At 35.2% G+C, this 19,869-nt stretch overlaps 5 protein-coding genes across 5 annotated transcripts; 2 read left to right on the plus strand and 3 right to left on the minus strand.

Annotated features, from left to right (window-relative positions):
• Positions 1-28: 28 nt before the first annotated feature.
• PHYBLDRAFT_73689 (hypothetical protein) lies at positions 29-4,384 on the minus strand (the record flags this gene model as incomplete). Its single annotated transcript, XM_018442901.1, has 2 exons — positions 29-58; positions 3,659-4,384. 2 exons carry the CDS (start codon positions 4,382-4,384, stop codon positions 29-31), a joined length of 756 nt encoding a protein of 251 aa, XP_018299245.1.
• A 4,661-nt stretch (positions 4,385-9,045) lies between these two features.
• On the plus strand, positions 9,046-10,279 carry PHYBLDRAFT_138748 (hypothetical protein; the record flags this gene model as incomplete). Its single annotated transcript, XM_018430067.1, has 5 exons — positions 9,046-9,110; positions 9,186-9,465; positions 9,524-9,790; positions 9,860-10,060; positions 10,121-10,279. The coding sequence occupies 5 exons, from the start codon at positions 9,046-9,048 to the stop codon at positions 10,277-10,279; spliced, it is 972 nt and encodes a 323-aa protein (XP_018299246.1).
• A 67-nt stretch (positions 10,280-10,346) lies between these two features.
• Positions 10,347-11,657, minus strand: PHYBLDRAFT_161832 (hypothetical protein; the record flags this gene model as incomplete). Its single annotated transcript, XM_018434490.1, has 1 exon — positions 10,347-11,657. One exon carries the CDS (start codon positions 11,655-11,657, stop codon positions 10,347-10,349), a length of 1,311 nt encoding a protein of 436 aa, XP_018299247.1.
• Positions 11,658-16,539: 4,882 nt separating this feature from the next.
• PHYBLDRAFT_138752 (hypothetical protein) lies at positions 16,540-16,863 on the minus strand (the record flags this gene model as incomplete). The annotated part of the gene is made up of 2 exons (XM_018430068.1): positions 16,540-16,614; positions 16,741-16,863. 2 exons carry the CDS (start codon positions 16,861-16,863, stop codon positions 16,540-16,542), a joined length of 198 nt encoding a protein of 65 aa, XP_018299248.1.
• A 756-nt stretch (positions 16,864-17,619) lies between these two features.
• Positions 17,620-18,573, plus strand: PHYBLDRAFT_138753 (hypothetical protein; the record flags this gene model as incomplete). The annotated part of the gene is made up of 1 exon (XM_018430069.1): positions 17,620-18,573. One exon carries the CDS (start codon positions 17,620-17,622, stop codon positions 18,571-18,573), a length of 954 nt encoding a protein of 317 aa, XP_018299249.1.
• Between the last annotated feature and the right edge of the window lie 1,296 nt (positions 18,574-19,869).

Here is a 19,869-nt window from a genome sequence, read left to right on the forward strand (position 1 = left end):
ATATTGTTTTGTTTTGAAAAATGGTTTTTTATTTGTTTTTATTTTGGATAAAAAAAGCCTTTTTTTTGGCAATAATAAGAATTCTATATAGTATTACTATTAAATACACTAATCTGTTATATTGTACTTCTTATAAATTTTGTTTCAGAATTTTTTGAATTAATAAACTCGGATAGTGAGTATATATGCTTACTGAAGCTATTTGATTAAAGGGAGTAGAAAGATACTTACATACTGTTAGAATAATTTGTTAATAATGGAATAAAACACAGATTTATATTATCAAAAGCTACGAGCCAATGCGTCATTCAAGTATATATTACAAAGAAAGGAATATAAAACATATACATACATATTTACTAAAGGAACATGTCTTGTCCTTGAGTACCGGTCATATAAGAATGTGAAGAACCATTTCAACTATAAAAAAGGAGAGTGAGAATGCTGATATAAAAAAACAAAACAAAATAAAAACAACACAATAATAAAATGAATAACACGTACCCTTATATTCTTTAAATGATTTGTTTTTACTGACCATATGTAAATCAAGGGTGAGCTATATTTAAAGTAGATGTTAGATATTGTTTTTAATACTGGGAAGAAGATGTTGATATAGATATATACGTACATGCCACCAATATGTTTTTGTGTTTTTTTTTGTCTGCACCGGTTATATCAGAGAAATATATGTAATGGCTATTTAAAGTAATTTATAGTTAGTAAAATAATGATATATTTAATAGTAAAGTACCTCTTGTATAATGAAAGACACCTGCATCATATGTATATATTAAGGGTGCCTAAAGTGAAACATAGTAGGATTAAAAGAGTGTTATTTTTATTAATATTATTAAAGAGTAGAGAAAAACAGAAAAAGGTGGGAAAATAAAAAACAGTGTTTGAAAAAGCCGTAGACCCTGAAAAAGTTATTAGACTGTTTCTCTTACTTTGAAAAAAAAATTGTCTACTAATTATAGCTTTATATGTTTCATAAAACAATTGTTACTTACTATATACCTAAAGAAGTTGTTTTCTAGCTCAATTTTTTTCAAAATAATATATTTCGATCTCCTCGATCATTTAAATAAAGAAGTATTTACACACTCATACACTTGCTCAACTTGCTCACTTAATCATTAACATAATTGTTTAATCACTCAATTACTCTACAATTCTTTACGTGTAAAGTACTCTCTTAAAAATTTATTAAAATAGAAATATCAGGCAATATATACCAGAAACTTATTATTTTATTATATAAAAATACAGATAATGGCTCCAAGAACTAACATCAACCAGAACGCACGTACCAATGGATCAACATCTAGGCCATTGATCAACGCAGTCAACACTGGGTGTATAGAATCGTCAAATCCAATGATTGCTCCTAGACCAGAAAATATGTCAATTCCAGTGTCAGAGTTTAATGATGTAGTCAGTCTTCTCGCTACACTCAATGACAAAATGACAGCCGTTAGTTCCGATGTTAGTGAATTGAAAGGTAATTAAACACAAACTATATTGTTTTCCAATAGACTGACTATTTGAACAGTACAATGCCAGGTGGGTGCTCAATTGACTGGCATGCAAGCCGTTCTGGATTCTGATATGGATCCTCAGGACATCATAAGCAGCTCAAGACACCCAAAGATCTCAGTAAGCTCAAATACTAAAATTATAAAAACAATCTCCCTTTAAATCTAACATCAATATACCTTTAATAGAGTATTATTCGGGGGCGGTTAAGAGATATTAATCTTAAGACAGATGATTTGGAGTTGATCAGAGAGAATGATGATAAACCAACTTGGGATGTCAATGTTGGTTTGTCTGACGAGTTTAACAAGAATCTTGCAAGTGATTTGATGCTTTACATTCGTCGTCAACCTGTAGCAGCCATGGTACCACCAAAAGAGCTATGTGGTATAATTGTAAACAGCTATTACAATCGCTTGGCTGCTAGTAAGCTTACTGAAGAAGACAGACAGACAAACACTACCTCAAACAGAAGAGGAAATAGAAAGACTGCTGTAAGCATTTCTATTTATAATAATTCAATTTTGACAAGTATACTTAAAATATTATATATATCGTAGCTTAATAAAAGGAGAAAAAGAACGTACACAAAGCATAAGGATGCCGTCACTGAAAAGTTTAATCGGGATTATAATGGCGTTTTTTACAGAGATGCAATGTCTGGTGATGAGACAGAAACCGATACTTCTGTTGTTGCATCTCGTCCTGATTGGCGTAGTGATGAGGTAATGTTTTATATAAAATGGTTTTTCTGTTGTTTGATTCCTGATGTATATATACATTTATAGTTGAATACCGTGTTTGACTTTCTTGATGAGCTCGCCAGAGATGACTTGGGAAAAAGAGCAACGCAGTTGAAGTCGCGGAGTCATGTGTTAGTACACAAGACAATTCCTCGTGGCTTGGTCACAAAAATGCCTACGTGGTCAAAACGCGTATAATAAAATTTCTGTCTTTTTAGTTGCACTCTTTATCACATCTCTTTTTATGTCTATGAACTATGTTTTATATTATTATTAGTTTAAAAAAAAGATAGAGTATTTTATTAAGCGTACAGCTTTCTTGGCAGAGGAATAACAACGACTTTTGCCGCACCACTACCAGACACATGACTTCCAATTGCAATTGGCGACAAGATGCGGTAGACAGGCAGAATGTTGTCGTAGTCATACTTCAGAAATTCTGGCTCATACAACTCGATGCCCTGCTTGATTCTAGGTTGATGGCGAGGAATTTTGTACCACTCAACGAAGGCAAATACGTGTTGGGGGTTGTGACAAGGGGAAAGGTTGGTGTGCGTGAGGTTTGGTGTAAAATCGTGCAAGAACAAGTACTTAATACGACCAGCATATCTTTCCTCAGAGTCTCCACTTTTTTCAATAAATTTCGCTTGTATATGCGATCCTCTCACGACTAAGCCTTCTCCACCTGTGTAAACTTGTCCAAGAAGATTGATGGACGAAATCTTCTGGATTCGGTCATTCACAAACCAACAATTCCTGATTGTTGTCTTGGCACTGCAAAGACAATCATCGTCATACTCAATTTTATAGAAATCGAGCAGACAATCATACTCAGATTTTCTCATTGTTGTTGGTGGCTTCAAACACAATGGTAGAGCGGAAAGAGGTAGAGGTTCGTTGCCAAATGTTTGCTTTGAAGGCTTTTCAGCGGATTGTAGGAACGTTGGCAAGTGAAAGAATGACGGTATCAAAGGATGTGGCGAAAGTGCAGGATTATAGATTTTACGACCAGACAGCTTGAGAAAGAGAGAGAGGAGTAAAGGGCTGGTAACATTTCTGAGATGCGCTTGACAAAAGTCACCATTGTAAGAACTCTCAAGAAACCTTTTCATGTAGGTATTCTCGAACCCACTCTTCTGGTTTGTCTCAAACCCTTTCAATACACCATTATAGCGCTCAAAGCTAAATAGCCAAAATCCGTAAATTGGCCCAAAGTCCTCAATTGTTTCTTTTAGATGGAGATGGAGATGCATGTTTTGCGTGAATACATCTGGTTTATAAAAGTCTTCACAACCAACACAGAACTCCTCCAAACTTTCGTGAGCTTTTTTGATCTCATTTTTGGTGATACTTGGCTTCGTCAATTCTCTGCATGCATCGACAAAATGGATCCAATTGCCAAGCAGATCATCTCGCAGGCGTGTCTTAAGCAGAACAGGAGAGTATATCAGGCACCATGATTTCCACTCATCTGCCTTCATAAACGGAAATTTCTTTCCAATCTTTATCTTCAGAGTCGTATACCCTACAGGGAGTACCATTCTATTAGCCTCTTCCTGCATCTCTACAAAATCTTTGTCATCAAGCAAATTGTTTGCAATCCAAATATCCATCATTCGTTTTGCAGTCCCGAGAAAAAGGTTGTGCATGGGATCGATAATGGTTGCACGCACTGGCTCAAAGTACACAAGTCGATGAAGCTCAGACCAACGAACACCATTCTCAATTTCCAATCGCTTTCTCTCTGTCAATGTCTTTGCATTCTTCCACAGGTTTGCATGTCTGCGATTTTCTTCTTTTGTGCGGCCTACCCATTCCGAAAACTTAAGCCCAAAATAGTTTACAGCAGTGGTCCCATCAACATGAGCAAACTGACGATTGCATTTGTAGCATGCACATGTGCTGTTGTGAGATGTAAACCCACACGTCTTTCTTGCAGCAGGGATGTCGCATGCAACCATCAACAGAGCAGCACGCACCAGAGCACCTGAGCAGTTATATGTATCAATTGTGATACCTTTATACAATAGCATAAGTTCATCAACAAGAGGACGCAAATAGTTATTGATTTCGTCGGTGCTTGCTTCTTTAGGTCCAGGCATCAATCCAACAAGAATGACATTTTCTGCCTTGTTCCGCTCTTCTCTCGGCAGATTGTTAATTGTCAGGTATATCGCACCACAAGAATATGTTACTCCATCAAATGGTTGAAACCAATCAATGTTCAGTGTCAATAGTAATGATCGTTCCTTCGAAACAAACTGGACACCATCCTCATCTACTAATTCGTTCCACATCTTTCCATCATATACATCGAATAAAGTACCGTCGACTTTTGGTTCATGATTCCATCTGTTGATCATACTCTCAAAAGAAGGACGTGTAAACATTTTTTTCAAGGTAGTTGTCAACGAGTTATAAACAAATGTGCACTTTGGAATCATGGCGTTCTTCATACTAGACTTGTAGAGATCATTCTTACAATGCGTCTTACTACCAACTCTTTTGAAATTGCAGGATGTATGTGTGTTGTTGCTGTAATCGTACAATGTGTGACAATTACTGCATGCTACATATTTTGATACGCCGTTTGTCAAGTCATTGTATCCTGTCATTTTCCTCAAACCCGGAATGCTTGTGGGAAGTCGGAAATCCTCTCCATAATGTTCGAGGATTGTATTTATGAATGTAATCAAAATTACTGCGCCTTCATCCACAATGAAGCTAGAAATAAATATCACAGTGAAAACCGCAATTACTCGATGCCAAATATTCTCTGGAAGGTTTTCTGTAGACTCTGTAAGTTATCATAAAATAATATTAATTTTTTGTTTCTTTAAGTCAAACCTTTTTTCTTCAATCATAGTTTATTTTTAATATTTACCCTGTTCTTGCTCTCTGTTCTGTTCTTCTTGCTCAAATTCATCCGACGACTCATATTCAGACTCATACTCTGAGGTATACTCCTCTGTTTCAAAAAGAGATTCTTCCACCAAAAGAGGTAAGTGGGTATTGACATACTGCTCTGGTGAGGGTGCACCATTGGAGTAATTATCATCTATTGGTACCGAGTTTAAATAGAGTGCGCATTGGGTATAAAAAATAAAATACTATTACATTCAATATGTTCTTCAATTTGATCTACGTCCATATCAGCTTCACCAGTGTTTACTTCGGCTGTCAAAACTATTTGTTCTAATGGATTAGAATACATCATATAAATAAATGAAAAATTGATAACTTAATTTACCATTAATGGTTTTATCCATATTCCTGTCATTATCATTCTGGGCATGACGCTTGGCAGTTCTTTTATCTGTCATGGTGTATCCAAGAGGATTGCGATTGCATCTTGTGCATTTGCAACGAACTTCATCGGGATTGGCAATGGAAAACATTTTTTCACTTAATTTTTTTTAATAATAAAGGAAGTGTGTAACAGCCGTTGCTTATTATAATTGTCTTTATTATTTTGAAAAAATTCTCTCAGGGACTCTGATATATATTAGGCCAATGATATGTCTTTAAATATATTCTCGCTGCTAAACACAGGAAATGACCTGGGTTGTAATTTTTTGGCTACTATTATCGATAATTCCAGGTAAGTGGAATTCAATTATTTTAAGGTGTTTTTGCAGTGTTTGGGGGGTCCCCCCCCTCCCCACTTCATTCGGGGGGGCCTCAGATCCTACTGGACATTAATAAAAAACCTTTTCTTATAGGAAGTTTGAGTGCTGTATAACACAATTAATATGGTTATTTGTTTATCCTCTTTTTATTTATAAGTTTATTTGATGAATAAGAAAAGTTATATTATAATAGTATAGACATATATAAGAAATTTAAAAAAATAAGAATAAAAAAAGATCTTTGGATGTTGCATAAATATAAAATAGCATGAAAAATATATAAAGTTGACAGTAATAAAAGAAAAGGGCATACTTTTATAGAATTTAAGTTATAGATCATAGGCATAAGGTTTCTGATCTAGTTTGTAGAAAGCACTTCCTTGTATATAACATTATTGATATATATAGTACTTGGGGGCATAGGTGTGTCAGATGGACACTTAATTATAATTTTGACCCCAGATGTGTGGTATTTCAGGTACAAAACAATAGAAAAATAAAATATTTGATAATAGAGACGTATAGAAATACTTTGAGACTGTATATCAGTTTTTTTTATTCATAAATAAAAAGTGTCCCTTTTTATAAGAAAACACAATCTGCTCTTGTCATTACGTCTTAGTTTCTTAAGGCTTTCTTCCTTTACTATATTTGGTTATTAGAGTGTATTTACTGCTTAACTAGTGTCGGTGTTACAATTATGACATCAAGTCATAAATTGTACTTCTTTAGCTCTTAGCTATTCTTTTCTCTTTTATACTAGAGCTTTAGGACTTCCTACTAAATTAGCTCCATATTGATCTGACACAGTTTACCCGGCAGTATGATATAATTATCTTAACAATCTTTAAGATATTATCTACAGTACTAACTGTAATAATTATTGGGCTGATTACTTAATCGTTTATATATATTTTATACTGACAAGATGATAGCTACTACACTATCCCAATATGAATATGTTCTTATATGTGATAAATCCAACATCCGAGTGTCTGGATCACCACAAGATGGTCTCTGAACCTGAGAAAAAGCAACATATAATTGGCCATGACCAAATACTGAGGATGGGAGATACAGGCCAACACTATCAAGTGTTTGACCCTGTGTTTGTTTATGGTCATTCCAAAAGCAAGATGGATAGGAAACTGACAACACTGGAAATTGATTGAGAAAGTAGACTCGGAAGGACTGAGCTTGATCTTAGAAATAAGAACAAATTTTCCACAGTGCAATCCAGTTACAATTGTTACTTTGATTACATGGCCACCAAATGAATTACATATCAGATGTATACTATTACATAAGTCATTCTTAGGGTCAAGATTGCAAAGAAGCATTATAGGACAGTCTTTTTTTAGTATAAGAGAATGTGGAGGCAGTGACCCAGAGTTAAGACTGTTAACACTGCAAAAGATAACCGATTTAAGTAGCTTAATTTTTGTTTAAATCCTCCAAAAATCGGTGGTTTATGTTCAATTATAGTTCGGTATTTGTTACAAAAATTGGTTCATTTAGTTAACCAAATGATGAGATTATAGATACTAAAATCAATAGATAAATTGAGAGTTATAATTCCCTCTTTTCTTGAAATGTTATAATTGTCTGTAATTCTGGTTATATATTCACCCATAACTTCAAACCGTACCTAAACCCTACTTGTTATGGAATTGGCTTTGAACTCTCTACCTCTTAAAAATTTTTATTTGCTTTAATTACATGATATTATTGGATAGATCTCACTAAAATCGACCTAGAATCAGTCTGAAATCTGACAGGAACCAGCATTCAAATGAATGATTGTAAAAAAAAACTTAAATAGATCTTGTTGACATCATCAAGAGATGACGCATTTGAAATAGAATCTCATGGAAAAAATGGTTTTTATTGATTTTTGAATGGTTGGAAAATATATTTAGCTATTTAATATGGACCACTAATACTTCTTTAACCTAACTTATACTATACTTCCCTACCTTATCAGTTTCATGTATTCGGTACATTTTTTGGTTTTACACTTCTTTAACTGAAAATGAAATCCTTGGTATTTTCTTGGAGAATACGTTTGTTTGGAACTACATTAGCTTAGAGCAAAAAAAGATACAGAAGTATTAATACAGGTTTCTTTATGAAATAAAATGAAATAACATACTTACTAGATCATTTATGGGGGTTCATAACAAATCTTGCGATAGAATAAAAATCCATTTGATTGATATTTTCTTTTAAATAAAAAGCAAGAAATAAAATAAACAACTTTATTAATATGTACGCTTTGATTGTAAAGACACTTGAATTACTTACATATTATAGACATGCATTTGCAAAAGGGGGCAAACCAGTATGACTTGAAAAAAAGGTGTGACATATTTATCTGAGAAGAAGAATTGATAAGTTATATTATTTAAGTTGAGTTATATATATATTACCTTTTCATAGACTGACAATGCCAGAAAGTATATAGTGTCAAGAGCAAAATATCTTTTATTACAAAATGGATAGAAGCCCTATCATTTTAAAAATAAAAAATATTTAGTCAGCAAGGTGTTTCATTTTAGTTAGGAGATTGTTTATTACCTGTACTGTTTTGAATGCTTGTTGAGTGTATTGTTTATCTAATATATATTAAGATGATTCTAAAAGCCAAAAGTATTAATAAAAGTTGAGATCTTAAGAGTAAGCTTACCAAGACATATAAAAAGAGACAAAATGAGAAGAGCAGGTTAAAGAAAGAGAAAATAAAAAAGAGGGGCACGGTTATTCTATTAAATACGAATTCGGGGTTTTTTTTAAAAATAAATAAATCAAAAAATAATTTTTGTCTGTAACTTAGAATTGAAAGAAAACGCAGTTGCACTATGCCAGCAGCTAATACATATGAAAAACAGAGTATAGTATAAAATCATATTATTCAAATACTAATACATAATATAAGAATAAAACATGGATTGAAAATTAAATTAAAGAAACACATAAAATACTCACAACAAGAGTGGAAACATTCAAAGCTGTTCTTGTTACGTAATAGATCATAGTGTTCTCTGAGAAAGAATAAAACTTAAAGCCCAAATTAAACATAATATAAATAGACCCTTTGGATTTAAAAAAAAAACAAGCTATTCTTATTATTCACAATGTCAAGAAATCTCAATAACAATTCAGTTAACAATGCTTTTGGTGAAGAACCTTCTGTGGGAAGGTAGATTAAAACCAGGCAGTCTTCAATTTTCTTATATTAATTTTATTTTCGTTTTTTATAAAAATCAAAAAAAAGTCCACCAAGAAATACCAATGATATAAGGACGATAATGTTGCAACACTCACAGGGAACAGTGAGCAATCAAAGACCACTAGCACCAAAGAGAGCTCGGTTGAATCTTGAAGGTGATTCGTCGGGTAGAACTCGTAACATCCATGATGTGTACGAGAAACTTGATACCATGAATGGTGTCTTAAACACTGTTTTGAAGAACACATCTTCTGAGAAAGCTGAAGCCACTGCTAGTAATGCAGTTGAGCAAGACATGTCGCCTGGACGTCAACCAACATTGGATGTAAGTAATCATAATATGTTTTTATGTAGATAGAATTTAATATACATTCATATTATAGCAATTGTTGCGCGATTATTTGAGTGAAGAGAAATTGTATGACCAATACAATACGAATGAAAATAAAAACAGTGAGGGAAACAGACTCGTTCTGAAGTCTGTTACCGATTACCTTTGTCGTCAAGAAGAGGGGAAAAAGGTGGACTTGCCAACTCTTCGAACTAAGATTGTGCGGCACATTGGCAACAGAAAGTTGCAAGAAAAAAAAACAGGAGAAAAGAAGCAGGAAGAGAATCGACGGGCCTGTCTTTGTCAGCGACGTGTAAAGGTAAAAAACACACGCACACAATATACTAGATGTGATATTAAATTAGAAATATTATATATTTATATATAGTCGTGTGAAAGAAGACAATCTGCCTTGAAAGCCAATCGGGCACACTTTGTGAACAGCTTTGGAGAGAATGTTGACAGTATTCTCCATGCTGATTACATGTCAGACCTTGAGAGTGATGACGAAAGAGAAGAAGAGGAACAGGATTCGTCCTCAGAAAAGAGTTTTTTTTGGAGATTCCGTCCAAGCTGGAGAAGCGAAGAGGTATAGTACAAAAAACTATTTTTTTGGATGGTGTGTAATAATACTTACATTGACATATAGGGAGATAGGTTCATTGATGAACTTGATGCGGATTATGAGGCAGCTCATGATAAGAAAAATAATACCCATCCATTCGAGCATAAATTTAAAGGAATAAGAGATAAGCAGCTTAGTAAGACCAAGGAAAACAAGCTGCCATCATGGTCAAAGAAACAATAAGACAATAAATCAAACATTTTCTAATAAATTGATAAAAGAGTGCAAAGTGGTATTTTATTAATATTATTTAAGCTTCTATTTTTTGGGGTAAAGGGATTACTAAACGTTTAAATTCACTAGTTATAGTAAACCTATATTTAGCAATTGCGATTGGTGAATATAAACGATATACTGGAATAATACATTCATAATTAAGTACAGAAGAAGGTTCATTCCAGAGCTCAATGCCTTCATTTAACATCGGCTGGTAACTCCCCGAAGAATAACTAGAGTACCACTCAACAAACGCAAAAGTATGGGTGATGACAGTTTCGTTGATGGTTATCAAATGTTGAAATAAATACAGTATACGGCCAGGAAACACTGCTTTATCTTCACTGTTATTCTCAAGATAATAGGCGCGGAAATAAGATCCAGAAGAGTATTCCTGTCCAAGAAGAGATATCCGTTTCATTTTCTCAATTCGGTTATTGACAAAAATCTGGTTAGACTCGCAGTTTGAATAATGGTCAAAAAGATCGTGACTGCCATACGCGTGTCTGTAAAACTCCAGTAAACATTCATAATGTCTCTTGCACATTGTAATCCTTTGGTCGAGTTTAATCGGAAACACTGAAGGGGGCAACGGCTCACAACCCAAAGCAGAATGACGAGGGTTTAACGAATATTCAACAAAGTCAGACAGAGAAAAGGTACTGGCAGTAGAAGATGGATGCAATGCTGCTAATTGATCTTGACTATTTGAAATGTGATGCAGAAAGTCAATTGCGAACTGGGGGAGATGGTTGACGAAAGATTGTATGAAGCTGCCAATGTATGTTCTCTCCAAAAATCTCTTCATCATTGTTGATTCGAAGCCGCCTTTTTGATTTGTTTCGATATTCTTCAACAAACCATTGTATCTCTCGAAACTGAATAACCAGAAAGCATAAATTGGCCCAAAGTCATAAACACACTCGCCAAGATGAAGATGTAGATGCATATTCGGTGTCACGGCCGATTTTCCATACAGTGTCTGAAATCTTGTACAAAACAATTGGAGTTTACTGTGGGCTTCGTCTATTTCTTTGTCATTGATCGAAGGTTTTGTGAGTAAGCGGCATGCGTCAACAAACAAAATCCAATTTTCGAGATTCTTGGCTGGGAGCACATGCTTCAGAACAAATGAAGAGTATATGACGCACCACGACTTCCACTCATCAGCTTTCATGAACGAAAACCCATCGGCAATCTTCTTTGTTATACGCGCATATCCACAAGGTACAACAATACCATTGGCAAGCTCTTGCATAGTTAACTGATTCTTTTCATTGATGTAGTTACACTCGCGCCATATCTGAATCATTCGCTTTGCAGTTCCAAGATAGAGGTTATGCATCGGGTCTGTTGTGGTGGTTGAAGTTGAAGAAGTTTTTAAGAGGAAGAATTCAAGATTTGAAATTAGGAACGAAGATTCGTGAGAACTTGTGTAGGTTTTGTTTATTGAGAAAGATTTTGTATCAAAGTTTGACCAGGTTCCTACACTGAACTACTACTGCTATTTATATTGTTTTGGATTGGGAAAATTATATGACTGGGGTCAGGTAATCGATCCTATCTGAGCCTTAATCAGAGCAACGTGATCTTGGGATAATTAATGTATGATTAATTATATAAATGTGTGTAGTCCCAATGAAGTATTAACATCGAAAGTAAATGTGTTTATGAGTTATAATTATGCTTATAATAATTCACTGATGTATCCCATATTATGGTGATATCATCATATGAAATATAATCACTATCATGCATGCTAAACCTGTGTGTTAAATAATAAAGTAATCGGTAGACACCTTTGACTGGAATAGCTGAGGCCTTATATTATTTCCTTCAGACTTATTCTCAATTACAGCAGTAGTCAATACTCATTTACAACAGGGTCTATAACTGTAAAGCGGACTGGGTCAAAGTAAGATAACCAATGAAGCTCTGACCACCGAGTGCTGTTTTCTTTTTCTAGGCATGTTCGCTCAGTATTGTTCAATGCATTTGCCCAGCTGACAGCGTGTTCCAGATTCATTGTCTTCGTGCGTCTCACCCAATTGCTATACTTGAATCCAGAGTAGTCAAGCTTGCTGGTCTTCTTTATAGTCGTGAATTGTCGTTGACATTTGTGACAGGCGCATGTGCTCATGTGGCCAGTAAATCCAGAGGTTTTGCGAGCGGCAGGGATATCACAGGCAACACACATCAATGCAGCACGAACAACAATCTTTCTATTTTGTGAGTCTGTCATTTCTACACCAATGTACATCTCCAACAATTCGTCAACGAGTGGCTTCAAGTAATGATTTATGCTGTCAGTGCTTGCTTCCTTTGGCCCAGGCATCATACCAACAAAAATGACATTTTCAGACTTAAGGCGTTCACTCCGTGGGAGATTGTTGATAGAGAGATATATCGCACCACTGGAATGTGTTCGTCCATCAAATGGCTGAAACCAATCGATATTCAGAGTCAACATTAAAGATCGGCTATCATCAACAAACCGTCTGCCATTGATGTCTTTAATATCACTCCAAACTGCACCATCGAAAATGTCAAGTTTGGTGTTTTCAATTATTTGACGACTTCTCCACAAATTGATCTTGGACACGAAATCTGGCTTGGAGAATTTTTGTTGCAAGGCGTACTTCAGAGAGTTGAATGGATATACCATTGCTGGAAGAGAACGATTTCCGGTTGACACTTTAAAGAGATTGTTGTTGCAAATGGCGGATTGAGAGAATTTCTTAAATGTACAGACTCTTTGACTTGTTTCCGGAGGATAAATCGAATGACATTGTGAGCATGCAATGTATACTGTCATTCCGTCTGTTGCCATGTTAAATCCTGTCTTATGCTTCAAGCTATTGATCGTCAGTGGAAGGGCGCCAGACATATCACAGAGAGACAGTAGAGTATTACAAAATTCAATGAGAATCGATCCACCGCTTTCCACCAAAAAGATCAAGTGAAATATGACAATGAATACTGCAACAAAGCGGATATACAAGGGCATGTTATCAAAAGACGAAGGACGAACTATGAAGACAAAGGTTAAGTTAGTTTAAATTAATATATTGATTAATTGTCTATACCGTATTAATTCATACCTGATTCTACTATTGAGGTCCCACTGGTCTCATCAAAGTTTTCTTCTTGTTCAAAATCAAAACCGGTATCGCCTTCTTCAATCTCATCGCCATCAACCACAAATGCTCCTGTAATTGTATCTTCGGCAGTAAAGATGGACTCTTCTTGGGACAAAGGTAAGTCAACTGGAAAGGAATAATTGTTGTAAAGATGTAGAAATAAAAATATAATTACAATTATAATCATATAAAAAATAAAAAATAAAAAAAATATATATCAGTTTCAATTATTATTTTGTTCATTTATTTTATTTTATTTTCTTACCTTCTTGATCAAATTCAATGTTTTGTTCTTCATTTTCGTCTTCATATTCGCCTTCGCCTTCGTTCTCGTAATCATAATCATTGTCATTGTCACTGTCAATACTATCTACTTCCATGTCGTCAAAATGTTCTTCAGGAACATCTATTTTATGAATTAATTTATATTAATTTTACATGTACAGCTCGAGTTATTCTTGTTATTTACCCATTGCATCGTCTTTGGCAACAGGCACTATATGTTTCTCATAGTGTCGTTGTGCATTTTATCTTTTCTGTTTCTTTCCACAGCTATCCAACTTTGTACAGTCTAGACATTTGCAGATAACATAACTGTCTTTCTTTTGATTATTGGACATGTAGATTGTTTTAAATTATAAAAAAAATTATATAGATTTTAAGAGATCTTGATCAAGGTCTTTATATACCAAAAAAAAATTATAAATAGATAAAATACTGCTCTATGCCATGACTATAGTATGCCAAGTAATTCTTTGATACATCTACCGCACATATCATCATAATTATACTCATATATTGTTAAGTCATTAACCAAGTCAAATACTGCGCACATTACTAAAAGTGTACGCAATTTTTTTTAAAAGTCTTTTTTTAGAATTATAATATTTGATATGACGATGATTCGACCATGACGAAAAATAATCCAAAAATGGAGTATTCGCCTCTCACAACATGTGAAATAAAAAAATCTGATATTTTAGTTCCATATATCAAAGGGAAAAATCACGCAAAAATATTGCCACAGTAAAAATGAAATCACAACCTTTTGTCTCGTTCCCTTGAAATATATGGATTAAATATTTATTTTTATATTCACATTTATAATACATAAAAAATATTTAAATGATTTATTTTGAAATATAAAAAGTGAAACCTTAAGAATATATATAATTTTTATTAAATATTATATTAACTTTTGTATAAGTGCTTTTTCAATGTAATTTAGAATTATATCAAAGAAGTGTATAATATAAAAAAAAACCCAATTTTGTAATTTTATGGCCAAAAAAATGATGGTAGTGTGATTTTACAGCTAAAAAAGAGCGATCTGAAATCACAACAGAAAAAAATAGAAATTATTTGAAAAAATTAAAAATCGAAAATTGTAGTAAAATTTTTGCAGGTTTTCAGGAACTAAAATCAGCGGTCTTTTGCAGTGTAAGTAACTCAATTGGATATGCTAACAAATCATCTTCACTTAGCCCTTTGTCGATGCTTTTAAACTCACATGCCTCTCCAGGGAACTGATTGATTAATATACTATTAATTTTCTTAACTTCGTTGTTCTTAGGAGTAAGAATTGCACAACTCATTAAGAAGTCGGTGTTTGTTGTGTTATTAGCAAGATCATGAAATATTGTACTGGCCAAGTGCTTGAGAGTATGGCCATCAGCACACATTTGTGCACGAACAGGAATAGAGAATTTGTCATCAATTATAGGAACTGAGCTACTACCAACTTGTAACAAATATGCTGCAAAATCTCTGAGATCATCTACTCCATTTTAGTCACTTGCTTATGCCACACACATGTTCTGACTAAGGGGAAGCTGCTTTACATACAATCACAAAAGAGATTTGTTGATACACTGTGCTACAATTTGTGCTCTTGAAGATCGAGGGACAACAGAAAGAACTTGACAGAAGTCTCCTCCAAAAACAAAAAGTTTCCCTCCAAATGATACATGCTCAAGTATTGGGTTGATTGCCTTCATGATATCTTGTATGGTTCAGCTTACAACATTAAAAATATTCTTGCTTATTATTGAGACTTCGTCCCAGACAATGAGCTCAGTTCTTTGGAATAATTTTGCAAGTTGGGAATTGACAGGAATATTGCACATTGAATGTGTATCAACTTCGAGAGGGATTTTGAAAAGGGAATGAGCTGTTCGACCACCATCCAAAAGCAAAGCAGCGATTCCACTTGTTGTAACAGCAAGGGCAAACTTTTCTTGTTGTCTAACTTTTCTGAGTAAAGAATTAAAAAACAAAAGTCTTTTCAGTACCATCTGGGCCATCAATGAAGAAGAGTCTTGACATATTATGTTCTGTATTGACTGCTTCCATTATACTGCTGTAAACTGACCTTTGATCATTGTTAAAATCAAAGGTATCTGGGTCTGGTAATGTCGATGCTTCAGCACAAAGGTCTTCCTGTCCACTAACCAATATACATCTTCTATATGTCCGACTTTGCTCTGCTATTACTGGCAAAGGTGGAAGGACGAAACCATCAAAAGAAGATATTGATACTGCATTAATGGACAGGTGGTTTTCTATACTCCACATGCATCAGTCATACATATCTTGAGATGGTTCAAGAGAAGGGTTGGATTGCTCCGTTTGTGCTGTGTGAAGATAATTTTCTATCATTGATTTTTGGTGGGCATTCCAAGGAGCAAAACGGTCTGATATCTCACAAAAGACTAACAGGACTGCAAACAACTGTCTCATTTCTAATGGAAGCGAAAGGACAGCAGCTTCTTCTATACACATATTTCACTCACAATCATCTACTAACAAACCAAGAGCACGACATGCAATCTGATTTGTGTCATACTCTATGACTTCTATAGTTCTTAAGTGTTGATAACTTGTGGCTCCTAGAACTTTATGTAATAAAATATGCAGGAAGTGCTTCTCAGGGTTTTTAGATGATAATGCATATACTCTTTCTATGATTTCTTTTTCAAATCTTATACGTGAAGTCCACACTTTTTCTTTTGTTTGCCAAACATAGTGGCTAGGAAACTCCACATATAGATATTGCTGAGACTCTGTGTTTTCAGCATTGAATGCAAATCATGATGTCAATGTAGTGTTGATGTTGGTGTTAGACAGTCTTTCTGCATTTGTGGAATCAAGATAGTATACAGGCTGCAGGTTTTGGAAATGAACAGCAAGTCTTTAGTGAGTGGGGAATTTGTGATGGAACTTGAAGGAGAATATTCTCTAATATGCCTCAGATGCTGACATGTATCTGGCATCAAAAAATTTATTCACTTCATTTGTGTGTTGTTGCTCTTCTTGCGGAGCTCCAGTTACTGCATTTTCTGTTCTTGTTGGCTGCACACTTGTCATTACATGGTCATGACCTTTGAAGATGTACTTGTATAGATATTTCATGGAAGATACAGAGGTACTGATCTCAACATTAATATGGGCTGTAGTATTTCAGATACAAAACAATAGAAAAATAATAAATTTGATAATAGAGACGTATAGAAATACTTTGAGACTGTATATAAGTTGTCCTTTATTCATAAATAAAAAGTGTCCCTTTTTATAAGAAAACACAATCTGCTCTTGTCATTACGTCTTGTGGTGATCCAGACACTCAGATGTTGGATTTATCACATATAAGAACATATTCATATTGGGATAGCGTAGTAGCTATCATTTTATCAGTATAAAATATATATAAACGATTAATCAGCCCAATAATTATTACAGTTAGTACTGTAGATAATATCTTAAAGATTGTTAAGATAATTATATCATACTGCCGGGTAAACTGTGTCAGATCGATATGGAGCTAATTTAGTAGGAAGTCCTAAAGCTCTAGTATAAAAGAGAAAAGAATAGCTAAGAGCTAAAGAAGTACAATTTATGACTTGATGTCATAATTGTAACACCGACACTAGTTAAGCAGTAAATACACTCTAATAACCAAATATAGTAAAGGAAGAAAGCCTTAAGAAACTAAGACGTAATGACATGAGCAGATAGTGTTTTCTTATAAAAAGAGACACTTTTTATTTATGAATAAAGGACAACTTATATACAGTCTCAAAGTATTTCTATACATCTCTATTATCAAATATTTTATTTTTCTATTGTTTTGTATCTGAAATACCACATTTTTTACTTTGAATTCTTGAAATGTCTCAACAATCCACTGTCAACTCTACTATCGTTTCTGGTGAAGAAACCGCCTGTGTCAACTCTGGTGTCATTCCTCCTCCTTCTGCTGCTGATTCTGCCGACCACGATGGTGATACCGTGATGACTCCCTTGGGTTCTGAGAATGATGCCTCTGATTCTGAAGAAGGTTCTTCTGGTTCCAATGCTGGCCGTTCTGGTTATGAGAGTGCCAATTCTCCTCGCATCTATTTGGGTAACTCTGGAGTCAGAGTTAACAACAACCTTGTGGCCACCATGGAGATGTTGCTGACTTCTGCTGAGGAGGATCTCAATGCTAAGAAGGGCAACTACTACGCCACTCTAGGCCACTACTTGGGTGTTTCCAAGAAGGATCCCACCTCTACTGCTGCCAAGTCTGCTTCCAAGGGTGCCAAGGAAGCACAAGAACTGTTTGCTGAGGCTGAGCAAATCCTCAAGAACCTCAAGGCTTTCACTGCTCCTGCATCTAAGCCTCATGACAAGAGAAGCACTCTGGTTCCCAGTAACCTACCTTTTCTCCAGCTTTGTTCTGAGAGTCCTCTGGTGAAGGCCAACCGTGATGTGTTCGATTCAGTGTATGACTTCTGCCAGGAGTTTACCACAGTCCTGGAAGCACACTCTCTGTCCTTGGATTCCTGCTGGGAACGTCTGTTGCCCACTTGTTTGAACAAGGAAGAACGTTCTTGGTTTGAGAACAAGCTCAAAGGAAAGGCCTACAACTGGAAGAAGGCCGAAAGTATTCTTCTGGATCACTATGACATGCCATTCTGTAAGTTCCTGAACATGGGTCGTGTCTGGTGCATGAAACAAGACAAAGGAGAATCCGCTCGTTCTTTTGGTGCCAAGTTCCAAAAGTTCTGCTGCCAGGCCTCATTGGACAATGGTATTCAATTGGTTCTCTGCTTCTGGTGGAATCTGCGTCCAGAAGTCTGAGAAGCTTGTCTCATTCTTTTGTCAGCCAACTATGGCACCAAGATGCCCTCAAAGATTGAGGACATCATCTTGTTGGTGAGTGTGTCAACAAGTGACTTCACTGCTTTGTTACATAATCCTGCCAATGGTACTGCCGCGTCCTTCTGGAGTTCGTTTGATGCTCACAATGGTGCGTTCTCTCTCTCTGCTGGTTCCCACAAGGGAAAGAAAAGGTCTTTCTCTTGCGAGCGTGGTTCTCAGTCTCCCAAGAAGTCATGGGACTTCAAGAAGGCAATGAAGGATGGCATCTGTTTCTCATGCAAGGCTCCCTGGGTTAAGGGACACTCCTGTCTGGAACGGGAGAAGTACTTGACAAAGGTGTCAAGGATGGCAGTCCACTCCTCTGCTGGTAGACCAGCAAGAGCTTCCACTGTGGTTGAGGGGAGTCCCTCGTTATCTTGGTCAGAGTACCAAGACAACACTAGTGCTCTGGCCAAGAGGGCATTAGATTGTAAGTACAATCTTAAAGACATGGTTATTAAAAGAGATTTTAAGAACATGGGCACTAATATTATCTTTCCTATTTTGGCAAATAATTCTATTAGAACCATCTTCTTGTTGGACTGTGGGGCTACGTTCAGTTTGGTAGACAAGAATTTTTGCTTGAAGAATGGAATAGCCATTAGTTATATCAATTACATTAATAAAGATTTGTTGAACAAAAACAATGTTCATAAGTATTTTATTTGTTTGGCTGATAGCAATACCCAGATTAAAAGAATTGGTACTTGTGTGATCAGTGTAACTTGCAATAGTAAGACTATTCAATGCGAGTTTGAAGTGATGAATTTAACTAATAGTCATGAGTATGATATCAGTATTGGTACTGATTATATGTCTTCTCTTGATATTGATATTTATGGTTTACCTTTATTATATGATGATGCTGATTCAAGTGAGGAACGTAGAGAAACCGATAGACACTTCAATAATAAGAGTGATCTTCTTGAATCCATTGAGAGAGAAAATGAACAAAAGGAAAATAATCCGGCTGTAGGTCCCAAACAGTTTGAGGATGCTATGGATTATATTTAACCGTTCATTAAAGACAATCAAGATATTCCTAAGGGTTCGTTTTTGTACTACACCTGAAAGTGTTGTATGTTTGGATACTCCAGAAAATGCTATGACGTTCAGAAGCCCTTATCCCATTCCTTACAAGATGCAAGATGTAGTGGATGAACAGGTGAAAGAATGGCTGGACAATGATATAATTGAAAGAGCGTCTGCAAACACACAATGGAATACGCCTTTGAC

Source organism: Phycomyces blakesleeanus, assembly GCF_001638985.1.
Source record: "Phycomyces blakesleeanus NRRL 1555(-) unplaced genomic scaffold PHYBLscaffold_1, whole genome shotgun sequence".
Taxonomy (NCBI): Eukaryota; Fungi; Mucoromycota; class Mucoromycetes; order Mucorales; family Phycomycetaceae; genus Phycomyces; species Phycomyces blakesleeanus.